The 15,382-nt window shown below is 56.0% G+C and overlaps 1 protein-coding gene across 1 annotated transcript; it reads right to left on the bottom strand.

Moving 5' to 3' along the window:
• Positions 1-691: 691 nt before the first annotated feature.
• On the bottom strand, positions 692-15,045 carry Kcng4 (potassium channel, voltage gated modifier subfamily G, member 4). The gene is made up of 3 exons (XM_005413218.2): positions 14,002-15,045; positions 11,577-12,365; positions 692-2,449 (listed from the first exon to the last, which is right to left on the bottom strand). The coding sequence occupies exons 2-3, from the start codon at positions 12,324-12,326 to the stop codon at positions 1,670-1,672; spliced, it is 1,530 nt and encodes a 509-aa protein (XP_005413275.1). The 5' UTR covers positions 12,327-12,365; positions 14,002-15,045; the 3' UTR covers positions 692-1,669.
• Between the last annotated feature and the right edge of the window lie 337 nt (positions 15,046-15,382).

Raw genomic sequence — 15,382 nt, 5'->3', positions numbered from 1 at the left:
GCATGGGACACAGGAGCCCTTGTAAAGACTAGCAGAAGAAGCTCGATTCGATGGCCCGCACCTGTAATCCCAGCACTCTGGGAGGCAGAGGCAGGAAGATCACAAGTTGGAGCTCCGCCTGGGCAGTTCAGTGACTTAGCAAGACTCCGACTCAGAAAAAAAAATTAAAAAGATTGAGGACATGGCTCAGTGAGAAGGTCCTGGGTTTAATCCCCAGTACTAAAATAAATAAAAATAAATACATAAAGAAAGAAGAGGAACACCAAGGACTTCTTTCCCATAATAGAAACCTGACTCTGCCCCATACCATCCAGGCCAGACTCATAGGCCCCGACTCACCTGTTAGCTCCTGGCCACCTTCTCCACAGACTCCCAGCCAGTGGTGAGTGACAGCACAGATGCTGTCATTTCTGGGAAGTGCCAGAGAGACAGTTCCCGGTCCGGCCTGACATAGGTGCTGCGCTCAGTGACAGGATGGAGGAGATGGCCCCGCAGGTCTCCCTGCATGCTCACTCCCTCCCCTTCCACCCTGGTCTCCTGGCCCTTCGAGTGTCACCCTCGTCCTCACCCGCATGGTCCACACCACTCTGCCTTCCACAAAGCACTGAGGTCCGCCATCCTTGCACCCCAACTCCATTTCCAGCCTCGTACCTTTTTTTTTTTTTTTTTGGTTTTTCTCCGGTACCGGGAACCGAACTCACGACCTTGCGCTTGCCAGGCAGGCGCTTTTTGCCGCTGAGCTAAATCCCCAGCCCCCAGCCTCGTACCTTGAATTCCCTCCACACCCCACCTGCCTCATGCCTCTGGGGAGCTATCTGGGTACTGGCTGTCAGTATCCCTGCCCTGCCCAACAGCACTGCCCTGCATCAGCCTCCTCTGTGGGCTATGAAGGGCAGAATCTCTCCACACGTGAGGAAACACGTGGAAATGACAGGGAACGTCTGCCCCGGGGAACACACCTGGTCTGAGAGCCCATGCGGCGCAGATGCTGGGGCTGCCCTTGATTCTGCACTGATGGGGAAGCCGAGTCCCTGCAGGGACGCCGCAGAGCTCTAGAAGACTTGGCTCTGCCAAGGCTACGGGCTGGGGAGCTGGAGAACACCCCAGCAAGACTGCAGCTGCCTCCGAAGTCCCTGTGCTGGCAAGCGGCATCCCTCCTGGTCCCAGGTATGTGGTGTGTGGGCGAGGGGTGGCGGGCTTGCAGTTGCCAGCTCCTGACATGGGACGAATTGGGAAGAGGCCACTTCCGCCTTCTTGACTGTCTTGGCTTAGTGTGGCCGAGCTCAGAGATGGCAGCCTTGTTAGGAAATAGCACTGGGGAGCCAGGAGCGAGGGTCCAAGGGGAAGAATGGGATTCTGCAGGCACCACACTAACTCTGCAGGGACCAGTTCGGTGGGCACCGGGAACCCAGTATGGGATGGCACAGCCTCTGCAGGGAAGGAAAAAGTGAAGACAGGGGACCGAGCCTACCCGGCCAGGACAGGGCAAGCAGGCTGGATAAGGTCACAGGACTCTGAGGTCAGGAAGACCAAAGGTCACACAGGTGACGCCTTTGGCCTTGCAGCGCCTGCTTGGGAGATCTCTGGAGACAAGCTTGTTTCGCAAGGGTGATGGGGCGGAACCACATGATGCACTCATGCACACGCACGCACAAGGCTTCTGAGCTAGCTACATGTAGGTGATAGGCGGGTCGGGGCCCTCGGCAGGGACCAGGTCATCCACGTCAGCCAGGAGCTCTCTCTCGCTGGCGCTGGCCACATGGGCACTCTGCAGGCGGTGGAGACGCGCCTGGAATTGCTCCTGCTCCCTCTTGAGCTCCAGGTAAGAGTGGGAGAAGGTGTGGAAGATTGATGTGGCCGGGAAGGCCATGATGAGGATCCCACTCAGGATGCTGCTGAGAGCCACCATCTGGCCCGGCACGCTGCGGGGCACCATGTCTCCGTAGCCCACTGTCGTCATGGAGATGATGGCCCACCAATAGGAGGCAGGGATGCTGGTGAACTCCAGGACCCGCCCAGACTCGTTCTCAGCCACGTAGACCAGCGGGGAGAAGAGGGTGACGGCCACAGCCAGGAAGAGCAGCAGCAGGCCAAACTCTCGGGCACAGCGCCGCACCGTAAGCCCCAGCGTCTGCAGCCCGAGCGAGTGTCTGGCCAGGCGCATCACGTAGAGGATGCGCAGCGCCCGCAGCACACGCAGCACCAGCCCCACCTTCTCCAGGTAGGAGCTGCCACTCGGCCTCTCGCTGTCTTCTGGGGGCTCCTCAGACACCACCAGCGACACGTAGTATGGGGAGATGGCCAGGATGTCGATGATGTTGAGAGGTCCTCGGAAGAAGCGGCACTTGTTCCGGGCCTGGACAAACCGCAGGCAGAACTCCAGGGAGAACCAGGCCACACAGATGGTCTCCACAATGAAGATGTAATAGCATTTCCGAGAGCATTCACCCTGGGAAGGAGAGCAACAGAAGGCAGGAGGGGTTGGTGGCACTGGAGAAGAGAGAACGCTTTGGGGGAAAAGCCTTTCCGATGGGTGTGTGGCCTCAGCCCTGTGCGTAGGCTAAACTGTCCACCCAACCTCCTTCCGCGCGGTTTCCAGGTGATGGCTGGTACATGGTGGGCTAGCTCAGTCGGAGACCGCTCTTTCCAGCCTCCTTTTCCAGCCAAGTGTGGCCAAATGTCCAAGTTATGGCCTACAGAGAACCACCTTTGAGTCGGGGATGTCAGACATTGGTGTGAGCTCCGGCACCCACAGACCCTTTGGCAGCCAGCACAACCTCGATGGGGCTGCAACCAACCCCAGCAGGCAACAGGACCAGCACCCCCGGGAGATGCAACTTCCAGGTGGAAAGTCTGGCTCTCACATAGACAGCTGCCCATTCACCTCGGTGCCTCTCCCAGAGGCTGTTACACAGGACGGACGCAGTGCCCCATGTGTTGGAAGCGGGGCTGTCCTGGGTCTCCTTGTTACAAGGCAACCTCTGCTATCACAGGTACAGGCATCTCTGGGAACCACCACTGCTCTGCTGCTATGAGGCAGGATGATCCCCGTGAGTCTGAAGTCAGCTAGGGCTACATGAGTTCCAGGCCAGGCTGATCTACATAACAAGACCCTCCATCAACTCAAAGCACAGACAAACCAAAACCTAGGGCCCAAACAAACAAACAAACAAAAAAACCCATAGCAAAAAACAAACTTTAATGTGCACATAAATTACCAGGGGATCTTTCTAAATGCAGGTGATGAGGCTTTAGCCACATGGCAATGCTGTGAGCTGGTGGCTTGGCCTCATTATATGGTGGCATCCAGGTGGTGGCATCCAGCTCCATCCGGGTCTCTTAGCCACTGCACGCAGTTTGATAACTTGTACATGTGCGACCCCTCCTCCCTCTGAGGCCTGCTTTGTGCCGGGCACTGTGCCAGCCCTGGGGACCCGGTCAGTGGAGAAGCAGCATGGTTCTGGGGCCTGGGAGGCTGGGCTGGGCAGCTGTCCTGCCCCAGTGACCTGAGGCTGTGACCCTCTGCCTGGGGACCTAGTGGCTTCCAGCCACGTGGGGCTGATCTGTGGTCACTGTTGTGTGGCTTGGCTCCCTGGCCCTGGCTCTTCACAGAGCGCCCCAGCCCCTGGCTCCTTGGAGTGTGGGTGAGAGCCCAGAACACCTGCCTCCCCTGGGACCTCGTTAGGAACACCCAGCCTCCCCATCCGCATTTTAGCAAGATCCCCTGGTGATTTCTATGAACATTAAAGTTTGTTTTTTGCTGTAGGTTTTTGGTTTATTTATTTGGGTTCAGGGTTTTTGTTGTTGTTATGTAGTTCAGGCTGGCCTGGAACTCATTATATAGCCCACTCTGGCCTCAGATTCATGGCAATCCTCCTGCTTCAGCCTCCCAAGTGCTGGGACTACAGGTGTGCGCCACCATGCTCAGCGCATTCTGGTTTGAGAGGCTGCTCCAGCACTTTATTTTTAGCCTCAGATGCATACTAACATCACCTGGGGCCTTGGAAAACTTCTGGTGCCCAGGACACCCCAACTCCAAGATTTTAATTTAATTGATCTAGGTTTTAGCTTGGGTAGTAGAATTTTCCAGAACCACTGCCAATGATTCTGTGTGGAGCCAGGGTTGAGAATCTGGTTATAAATATCAAACACACACACACGCACGCACACGCACACGCACACTCACTGACTTGATGGATGAGTGAATGAATGACCAAAGCCATCTGCCTAAGTGAAAAGCAAGACGTGGACAACTGTTATTTTTTTTTTTTTGGATTAAAATGCTTTCAGGTAGAAAAAGAAATTATTTCCAGTGTGTGGTCCCGGAGGCATCCTAAATCAAAATGTTCTCTATGTCTCCCTGCTAGGGAAGAAGAAAGGGGCTGCTCCATCCCGATCCCCGTTGGCCTGTCTGGGCAGCACTCTGTCCCTTGCCTTCCATCTGGACTCTGCTGTTGAGAGACACAGCTCTAAGTGCTTGTGGGTCAGGTTTAAATCCTAACTCTTTTTTTTCAATATTAGGGATTGAACCCAGGACCTTCACACTGAGTTATACCCCCAGCCCTTTAAAAATATATATATATTTTTTGAGACAGGGTCTCACGTAGTTGGTAAATTGCCTAGCTTGGGCTCCAACGTGCAATCTTGCCTCAGCCTCCAAAAGCGCTGAGATTACACCCCTGCACCACCATGTCTGGCTCCACATTCCAACTCTTGCCTGTCTCTGCCCAAAGGCTGTTGCGATGAGTAGAAATGATGCTATTAGCACACCTCAACAGCTGTTAGCACCCTGGCCCACATCGATACCCTGGTCTCAGACAACGACTGCCTGCCCAATATGAGGGCACCGTACCGCCTCCTACTGCTGGATTTATAGGGCACTGAGCGCATTCTCTGACCCACCAAGAGAGCTCTGCAGTTTGCTCCACAATGCTGAAGGGCTCAGGAGATTTGGTTCCCAATTTTCCAGTCCTGTTCCAAACTTGCTATGTGACCTCAAAGTGATCCCTGCATGGCCCTCCCTCTCTGTGCTTCAGTTTCCAATGAAGAGGCTGAAACACAGTCGGGATTTCCCCAAGCTGGTTCAGAAAACCTTGCACGGGAACCCCCAAGGGTGCTGGCTACAAATGCAGATTCTCAGGCACTGTCACCAAACCAAGCCCTGGGGCGGCGCCAGGACGGCGCATTTTGGCAGATCCCCTTGGACTCTGAACAGCTGGAAGTTCTAGACTGGGCTGGATCCTCCCCCCAGGCCACCTTCTTGGGTGACATCTGGGAATTTCCTCCTTGGCACCCTGGGAATAGCAAGAGGGCGATGCCCAGAGCTGAGAAGGCCGGGTGGTCCCAGGGCTGCCCGCAGGCCTAGCTGGTGCTTGGCTATTCAAGACATGCACACCGGCTCCATCCTCCCCGCTGGCCGGCTCCTCCCACACTGCAGCAAGCAGCTGTGCCGAGTCACTGCGCCCGCCCACCCACCGCACCTGGCTCTGCTCTGCATCCCTAACCAGCCCGGCATAGGCACCAGGCGGCAGGATCAGGCCGCCCACCCACCGCACCTGGCTCTGCTCTGCATCCCTAACCAGCCCGGCATAGGCACCAGGCGGCAGGATCAGGCCGCCCACCCACCGCACCTGGCTCTGCTCTGCATCCCTAACCAGCCCGGCATAGGCACCAGGCGGCAGGATCAGGCCTCTCAGCCGCACTGATGCAGCGGCATTTATGGCTCCAGCTGGAGCATAATCCCCAGCCCAGCAAATATTTGCAGGACAAAAGAGAGAGAAGGAAGGAAAGTTTCTCTTTGTCTCTCTGAGGAAGTTCCTTGTATTTTGTAGGGAGGGGAACAACTCAGCTGGCCCCGATTTGCTCCATCTTCCTGGGTTTGAGCACAGAAACCTGGGGTCCTGGGAGCCTCCTCAGTCCTGGGAGCCTCCTGGGGGTGGTTAGTGTTCTTGTTTGTGGGCCGTGTTCCCTCTTTATGGGATGCTTGGGAATGGCTGTCAGGATGGTGCTGCTGAGGGTAGTGGGTTGTTGGGGAAAGGTCACAAGGGAATGTTCTACAGTGAGGACGTATCTGTTAAAAGACACAGCTAAAATATCTGCTTTGCAGCAAGGCATGGTGGCACACACCTGTAATCCCAGCACTCTAGGAGGCTGAGGCAAGAAGATCACAAGTTTGAGCCCAGTCTGGGCAACTCGGAGAGACCCTGTCTCAAAAAAAAAAAAAAAGGTAAGAAGGAGTGTGCATGTAGCTCAGTGTGAAGATTCAACCACCAATACTTCCCCCCAACAAAAAAAGATTTGGGCATTTCAGTGTATGTTATATGCAACTGCAAGGTAAAAATAATGACAATAAAAAGTGATTTGGGGGCTGAAGGAAATAAGAATGGTAGGATATTGGTTGCTGGCTTATTGTAGTATTCTGTTTTCTTTGTAAATATCTGGAATTCTACAGTGAAAACTTAAAAAAGATAAATTTTAAAAATTTCAAACCACAATGAGATACCACTTCACCCCTAGTGGGATGGCTAGAATCAAGAAGACAGGTGATAGCCAGGTGTGGTGACACACTCCTGTAATTTCCAGGCCATAGGAGGCTGAGGCAGGAGGATTGCTACAAGTTTGAGACCAGCCTGGACTACATAGTTAGAGTCTGTCTCAAACAAGCAAAATGAAACAAAACAAGACAAAGGGTAGCAAGTGTTGGTGAGGCTGTGGAGACACTGAAGCCCTCAGAGCCTGTGGGTGGGAAGGTGGAACAATAATGGGGCAGCTGCCTGGAAAAGCAGTAGCCTCGAAGCTTCCCAGGGCGGAGGTCAAGAATTAGTGCAGGACCCAGGGAGGGACAAAAACACACGGGCACACACGTTTTCACGATGCACGGATGCCCATCAGCCGGACAGGGAATGAGGTTTCGACCCGCTCTGCAACCAAGAGAACCTTGGAAGCCAAAAGCCCCACACTGTAGGGCTCGTCTGTATGCAGTGCCCGGAAGCAGCCAAACCAGGGAGCAGACCAGCCCTTGCCAGGGACTGAGGGGGCATAGAATGGGTGTGGCTGCTAGTGGCCATTGGGTTGATGACACTGTTCGGGACTAAGACAGAGGTGATGGCTGGACTGCTGTGAGAATCCCCGAAACCCACTGAATGTTCGCTTGGTTTTTTTAAGACGGGGTCTTGTTGAATCTCTAGGCTGAGCGAGAACTTGTGATCCTCCTGCCTCGGTCTCCTAGAGTGCTGGGATTATAAGTGTGACCACCATGCTGGGCTGAACTGCGCACGTCTAAAGAGTGACGGTTACGGTATTGGAACTATATCTTAATAAAAGACTCCAAGGGCCTCAGCTGAGCCCAGGGGGCATGGCAGTGTGTAAGTCCAGCAGGCACCCTTCCTGGGGCACCTGGGCAGAGAACAGTGCTTCCCAAGGGCACGGCGTGGGTGGGCAGCCAGGCCGCTCTACGAGGTCTCTCTTGGAGAAGTGAAGGCCAACAGCCTTGACCTTGGAGCCTCTTCTGGCCCTGCAGCATCCCCCAGGACGCCCCCCTCTCCTGCGGGTCCCTAGCTCCCTGCAGCCTAGCCCCCCACCTCCCCGCCTTCCTCCCACGTCTGCAACTCTACCACGGAGCCTCTGGTCTTGCCCTCAGGCCCTGGGCTGCTTCCTCTGACTCTCCTGGGCCCGGAGGTGCTGACTCATCCTGCCCTGGCCTCTCCCTTCTGCACAGGGCCAGCACTCCCTGACATCCTCGGTACCCTCCGCAACCGTCCTTCACTGACGGCTCCCCAGCCCTGGCACCTGCCCCTGGCCACCCAGCCTCCTCTCTGCTCCCTCCCAGCCGCTGCCCCCGCCCCGGCCCTGGACTGTGGGCTCCCATCTCTGAAGGCGGCCCCCCTTCTGTAGCGTGGGGAGGGCGATTCCTGTCCTGCAGGGCAGTTGTGGGCACCAGGTGACCCCTGCCCCGGGCGGGCACTGTAGAGGTGCTTCCTGGTCTAACTGCCCTTACTCCTCTGTCCTCCTTCCTCCTCTTCCACTGCTGCGGCCCTGGGCCCATCGCCATGGGCACTGGGGCTGCTGCTGCTCCACTAAGTACAAGGATCCTGAGCTGCTGAGCTCCGGCAAATCAGGAACCTTGTGGGCCTCAGTCTCCCCACCTTTAGAATGTGAATGTCATGAGGATAAAATTAGGAAACCAGGCCAGGGATGTAGCTCAGCAGCATAGTGCCTGCTTGGCAAGTGCAAGGCCCTGAGTTCTATTTCCGGTACCAAAAAAGAAAATAGTTAAAAAAAAAAAGCCTCCTTTAAAAAAATTTAGGAAACCAAGGGAAATACACAGGGCTGGGTACACAGCACAGGTATAATAAACACAGCTGGGTCCTTGTATCCACCGGTTTTACAACCAACCTTGGATAGAAAATATTCAGAAGGAAAGTTTTATCTGTACTGAACACATACAGATCTTTTTTTTTCTGTAAAAAATCTAGTCTTTATACAACACAGTATAACAACTACTTACACAGTATTTGGAGCATGATAGAGTTTATAAATCAGCTAGACATGACCGAACATGTATGGAAGGATGGTGCACACTGCACCTTTTTATGAAGGACGTAAGCACCCGTGAATTTTGGTACCCCTGTGGGTGAGGAGTGTCTTGAAGCCTGTCTCCGCATACACAAGGACACCTCTGTCTCCCATCCAAATCTCACTGTCCCATCGCTTTACTGCTGGGATCCTGGCACCTCCAGGAGAGTGTTGGCCAGGATAGAGGGAGACTTGATGGGGAAAAAAACACGGTAAAGCAGAAATCTGTGAGGAATCACTAGAGCAATTCCCAAATGTCACTGAGCACGGAACAGCTGCGGAGAGCAGGGCCTGCTCAGGAAGCTGTGTCAGAATCACGGAGGCGGGCAGAGGTGGGAAGGCGCTGGCTGCAGAGGGAGGGTTTTCTGGGAAGAGTAGGCAGCAGTGGGCAGGTGGAAAGCGCAGCAAGGAGGTGCCAAAGCAGAAGGCACAGGAGGGCATGGCTCCTGGCAAGGGACTTTGCAGTCACCCCCCCCCCACACACACACACACACACTGGACTTTAAAACTTTCCCTGTAGGGCTAGGGATTTAGCTCAGCGGCACAGTGCCTGCCTGGCAAGCGCAAGGTCGTGAGTTCGATTCCCGGTACCAGAAAAAAAAAAAAACCTCTCCCTGTAGCCGGTGTGGTGGTGCACGCCTGTGATCCGGCAGTCAGGAGGGTTGAGGGCATATGTAGCCTGGGCTACGCAGTGGAACCTTGTCTCAAAAATGCAAAACAATGAAACAAAACATTCCCCGGGGCCTTCTTTCCTCTGCCCCATCTTACTGAGGAGCCAGCACAGGCTGTGGGCGAGGTTCGGCCCAACACCCCATGGTCCCCTGCGCCGCAAGCCTGGTTCTGCCAGGCCCATCAGTGGGACCCTGAGGAAGCCCAGAGCTCCAGGCTCCTGTGCTCTCAGACGCGCAGGCACGTGGCTTGGCTCCTTCCTCCTCCATTTTAATTTGTGATCTGGGGCATAGACTTCTACCCTCCTGACAGCCTGGTTCACTGCTGGGGATGCTGCTGAAGTTTGGGGAGATGGGTAGGAAGCTGCACCCTTCAGGGCTCTCTCCCTCCAACAAGTGTCACTCCCCTCTGTCTCAGGAGGAGCTCCGTGGGTCATGCCCCCTGGGTGTGGCACTAATGTATCTCGCTGGAGGCCATCAGAACCACTCAGGTTGGCGCTAGAGGCAGCCGACCAGCTGAAGCAGCAGGCTCATTTCATAGGGCTGCACTAGCCTACCGTCCCCTGGGGCAAATATGAAATACAAGGCATGAGTTGGAGAAGGAGCAGCAGCTTTTTACGTAAACGTGAGGCTCCGGACTGGAAAGAACAGAAGTCCTCAGCCTCCCTGCGTCTCTGGATTCCCATCCCAGCAGCGAACACAGGCTCTCTCTGGCCTGTGCCTGCAAGGCACCTCTGAGCAGCGTGTATGGAGGGGGTTTCCCTGCAAGAACCCATAAAGGTCCCGCAACCGGACTGAGCCTAAACCCCTCCTATTCCCGGGGACAAGGCCACCTGATTCCTCCACTCTGGCATTGGGCTGTGACCACCTCTAATTTGATTTCCCAAGTCATGGTAAGCCAGGCAGGGTTCGTACGCTCAGTCATGTTTCAAAACATTAGGTTTCTGTGCAGTTTAGATAGGGGCACCCACAGCGGTTCTCCTGGCCCTGCGGAGCCCTGGGAGGAACAGGCTCGTGGCCACCCAGCCTCCGTCTTCAGCTGAGGAACAGGCTGAGGAGACGGCTTACTCTATTCTAATCTTTTGACTAGAGTCTGCATGTAAACATCTGTGCGAGCAAGCAGCCTTCCACATCGCATGCTTTTGTGCCAAAGAATGAAAAAATGCTTCCAATCAGAGCAACACGGGGCGGGGGTGCTGTTTGAAAGTCTAAGTATTCTGGTTGTCTTTTTTAGGGCAAATCTTTGTGGACTGGATAAAACACATTCCATTCAACAGGTATGTATTGAGAGCCTACTGTGTGTGCAGCGGAGGCTGTTTTCCCACCTGGGAAGTTCTCTGACACTGCTGTCTTGCCCTGGGGCCTGTCTGCAGAGGAAGGGAACTGAGGTGCCCTGGCAGCTGTTAGGGGCATCTCTGTCTGTGTTCCCACTGGAATGTGAGCAGGAGAGCTGGGGCAGCGGAGCGCCACGGGGGAGCACAGCACAGAAGCGGAGCAATGGTTCAGATGAGAAACAGCCGTTTTAGTCTGAGACTCTCCGATGACCCTTCTAGCAAACTACTAGGTTCCTACCTCCCTTCTCAGGTCCCCTGGCATCCTCGGCGTCTCCTCTAGCTCCCGAGAGAGAGGAAGAAGTAGTGGGTAAGCAAATGTCTGCTCTGGCATCCTGGGGCAGGGCCACTCGCCCATCAACTTCTCTCTGAGTCCCATCCACTGAGTCTTACTGAGGGATTTGGGGCCGAGACACAGACAGGAAGATGAGGGCCGAGAGGCTCTGCCATCATCTTTAAAGTACAGCAGGAGCAAACACAGCCCGTGCCTCAGTAGCCTCACCTGAAAATAGAGCTGGGGTGCCCAGGGGACTGCGCTCAGAGAGGTGGGATCTGCACTAGTGATCAGCACAAAGTAGCTACTCAGTTAACACATGGTGAGCACACTGCAAACCTTTCCAACAACGGTGTCCATTTTACCAAGGAGGAAACTGAGGCTCAGAGAGGTGAAATGATCTGTCCCCGGTCACAGAGCTGGGTGAGTCGGGGCTAAGCCTACTTGGTCCACTGAGAACAGGTGCAACTTTTTCAACATCCAGGATCCCTTGCCTGAGCCAAGGACACATGACGACTTTGAAAGGCCCAGGCACTTTGGCCTTTTTGAGCCCTGCCTTCAAAAAAAAGAAAAGGAAAATTCTCTTTCGTGACTGTGCTGGTCTAAACATGAACTTAACGCACATGGGATACGATTCAGTTTTTCCTTCTTGCTTTAAGCAATGAAGACCTTTGGGTGGAGTCCTTGGAAGATGGGGTAGGCACTCCGCACCCCATGGAGGCCACTCACCTTGTCTTCCTCCGCCCGGAGGTCAGGCATGGTGCTGACGCACAGGCTGACAGCCGTGGTGGCCACGAAGAGGATGGACAGACAGGCAAAGACCTTCCCGGGCAGCCCGGACTGCGGGTCATCCACCATCTGGCGCAGCCGGTTCATGCAGCGGCCCCAGCGTGAGGGGCGCACAGCTGGCCCCTTGACCTCGCACCCGAGCTGCAGCGCCTCGGCCCTGCGTAGCTCAGCTGCCTCATCCAGCTTCCGCAGCAGCCTGCGCAGGCAGCAGCGCTCCAGCTGCGCCTCCTCGATGCCCCAGTAGGCCAGCTCCTCGCGGAAGGACAGCGCACACATCTCCTGAAGCAGCACCAGCTTCCCGGCCGCCAGGAAGCTGGCGATCGCGCCGAAGGCGCTGGGACTTCGGTCGAAGAAGAACTCCTGGCGGTCGGCGTCGTAGTCGTCGCAGAGTTGTGCGATCTCCTCCTGGCTGCTGCACAGACGGAGGCGGCTCAGGCGGCTCAGCGGGAAGGCATCCAGCGTGGTCCAGGGCAGCAGGTACCTCCGGCCCCCCACGTTCACCAGGAGCTCCTTCTTCAGGTCCGTGGCAGGGGAGGCATCCAGCGCACCCACCCTCCGTGCCCTGCAGTAGTAAAGGCCCTTGACTGCCTGCTGCTCCAGGGGGCCGGGCAGGAGCTGGCTCATGGGGCTGCAGGAGCCGTAGGGATGGTGCCTGGGCTGCAGGCCCCGGTCTCTGGAAGGTGTGGGCATCCTGGAGGCATCCAGGCCGGCAGCTGAGGGTTCACTTCTCTGATGTGAGGGCAAAGCAAGGGGACAAAAAAATCAGTCTCAGGGCAGAGTCCTGGGCATCCTGGACATTTTCAGACATTTGCTTCCCAGCAGTGCCGCACGCATCACGCACTCTCTGACTCTCTCCCTGGACACACTCATCAGGCAGCTACTATGTGCCTGGTGCGTCAGTGAACAATCCCCAGCCCGGAGGAGCAGAGCTGATAGCTCAGAAGCACCTGCCTGGAATGGGTGCTAGCAGCCGGCTGGGGACCTGAGCTTGACCGGGCAGAGCTGTGCCACCTTCAGGCTGCGTGGTCTTGGGCCCATGCCTTCACCTCTCTGATCTGAACCTCGTTCATTCCAAGGACAAGACTTGCACCAGTCTGCCGGGAACGCGGGTGAAGAGGCTGTCAGGTTCCCTGGGAGGCCACAGTCCCACAGCTGTGGCTGCAGGTGGGATTCAGCCTGCCGGGCCACTTCTGGGGCACAGGGAGCGTCACAGGCGGGGCCAGGGCGAAGTGCTCCTTACGAATACTTCCAGACATGCCCTAGTTAACTCGTCTGAGCACCCCCAATGTGTACACAGGGGCCTGCCACCTCATAGACAGGAAACAGGCCCGTCTGGGTCGGCCAGCGCTTGCCACCCTGCAGGGCTCACTGAGGGCCACTGAAGGTCCAAGGGCACAGGCTGTGCCTGCCGCACACAGCGTCTCACCCAGGAGTCACTCCATGGTGACCTCCTCACCTCTTGATTGCTTTCTTCCTCAGGGACCTGGCTAGCGGCTGGAGGCGACACTGCTCCTTCGTGCTCATGGCATGCTGGCCTCAGCCACCCTTGCTGTGTGACCTTGAGCTAGTTACTCTCCCTCTCTGGGCTTTGGTCTTGTACGTGCAAAATGAAGGGGCTTCTAAAGCGCTCTTTATGTCAGACCTATTTGGGGCATTTGACTGCAGATTTAGCCCAGTTACATATTTTTAAAAAATTGTCTCCACAGTGTCCCTTCCCCTTGGCATCCTGCAATTGTTTCTTGCACTATTCATCCCAGCCGGAGCTGTCTCCAAAGCCACCCTCCCCTTACACTTCCAGCTGCAGTCCAGTCAGGAGGGAGCCTCGGCGGCTGAATGGAAATAAAGTTCGTCTCAATTTCAGAGCCAGGTGGATCCCGGCGGATGGTAGAGCGTGAGTTGCAGCCGAAGCTTTTCTCCCGCTCTCTACTCGGGGCTCTCTTGTTCTGCAGCTGTTACTTAGCTCACAGCAAGCGGCGGGAGGAGTGCAGCCTCTCCAGACAAGAGGGTTTGGAAATCCCAGGAGCTTTCTCAAGCTTTCCTGTTCTCCAAGTGCAAAAGCCAAGACTCGGAGAGCTGACGTGACTTGTCCAAGGTCACACAGCAAATCCAAATCCAGCCCAGGACTCAGTTTCCCAGAATGGGGCTCTCCCCAGAACCTGAGCACTGCCCCCTCTGCACTCACTGAACAGACCCGATTTTGCGCACACGCACACCCCACAGCAGCTGGCAGGCAAAGCTGCTTTACAGCCCGGGAAGGACATTCACTCGGAACAGTGCTTTGGCCAAAATGTTTTACGGCATCGCCTGCTGCTGCACCCCCCGCCCTTGCAACAAACGCCCGCTTCCTGCCCTAAAGTTGACTCACCCTCTTGTCTCAGGGAGGCCATTTGCAGCTGTTTCCAGTTGAGCAAGGGGAGCCCGTGTCTTGGTGCCCAGGGGAGGGACAGGTCTGGGCTGGAGAGAAGGGGAAGAAAAAATTCCCCAGCACAGCAGTTTCCAGCAGAGTTATCCCCCAGTCTCTGCCTCGCCTCCTCCCGAAAGCAGAAGTTCGTTCAGCATCTCTCTCTGGCAGCTGCAGAGGAGCCCTGGGGAAGTGGAGTGGGCTTTGGGGATGACCCCACAACCCCTTCCTCCTGACAGGCCAGCGCCTGCAGGTCTGTGCTAGAGGGAGCTGGGTAGCTGTCCCGCCTCGGCGGCGGACTTTGCGCTCCAAGTGCTATGGGGACAGCCAGCCAGCGTGGTCCTGCGAGGGGGATGGGAAGGGCTTAGAAATAATCTCTCCATCAGGCAGGCAGCAGGCAGGAGCAGCCGCAGCAGCTCTGCCAGCGCCGGGAAGGAAGGCAAGGAGAGCTGTCCTCCCGCCCTGCCCGGAGGAGCGCGGCTCGGGAGGGGCAGGGGCGGCTGGGCCCGGACATCCGCAGCTCCCTGTGTGCCAGTGGCTCTTCGGTGCTGGTGATGTGTGGGGCTTGGACTAGGGTTGCTGGAGGAAGTTTGCTGCCTTTAACCAGCCCAGCCTGGGACAGCTGGGGACGCCCCAGCCTCGAGCCCTGGATAGGATGGGGGAGACTGCACTGGGGAAGGAGGACACTCCCCCCACAGTCCCGGGCTCTGATGTGAAAGGCTGGGTGACCTTGGGCAGGCGAGCTAGCGCCTCTGAGCCTCAGTTTTCTGGTCTGCAGAAAATAGGGGAACAAGAAGGATTCAGGGAGCATCGAATCCCAACCCCCTCCCAACCAGACCTGCTGTGGGGTTGGCTCCGGGGGGAGGGGGAAGACGAGATGCACAGGGGGAGAGCCCTCCTGGCTCCGCTCCGCCCTGCCCCGAGTGTGTCCTGGTGGGTCACTTCACCTCTGGTCAAATGAGGACAGTTGAATTGGTGAAGGCCAAAGCACAAAGCCCTGCCTAAAGCAGGCATCACTATGGAGAGTGGTTCTGCTTTATTTTCTTAAGAGTTCTGGCTTCTGGAGGGCGGTGAATTTCACAACTCAGTTTATTTTATTTTGTTTGTTTATTTTTTTGCTTTTTGAGACAGGGTCTTGCTATGCAGTTCAGGATGGCTTTGAGCTCACTTTGTAGCCCAGGCTGGTCTCGAACTTGCAACGATCCTCCTGCCTCAACCTCCCAAGTACTGGGATTATAGGCATGCACCACCATGCCAGGCTCATAACTCAGTTTATAGTTGAGGCCCAAAGAGGCTTGACCAAAGTCACCTTGCTGGCTAGAATCTGAGGGAGGCCAGGGTCCTC

This window comes from Chinchilla lanigera, unplaced genomic scaffold (genome assembly GCF_000276665.1).
Source record: "Chinchilla lanigera isolate Chin_1 unplaced genomic scaffold, ChiLan1.0 scaffold00163, whole genome shotgun sequence".
In the NCBI taxonomy this organism is placed as follows: domain Eukaryota; kingdom Metazoa; phylum Chordata; class Mammalia; order Rodentia; family Chinchillidae; genus Chinchilla; species Chinchilla lanigera.
The sequence above is the reverse complement of the archived record's forward strand: the minus strand, read 5'-3'. Positions and strand labels throughout refer to the sequence as shown.

Coding starts and splice junctions, on each gene's coding strand:
- Kcng4 (XM_005413218.2), bottom strand. CDS start 12,326: ATGCCCACACCTTCCAGAGACCGGGGCCTGCAGCCCAGGCACCATCCC. Junction 2,450..11,576: donor TCCGGGCGGAGGAAGACAAG/GTGAGTGGCCTC, acceptor TCTCCTTCCCAG/GGTGAATGCTCTCGGAAATG.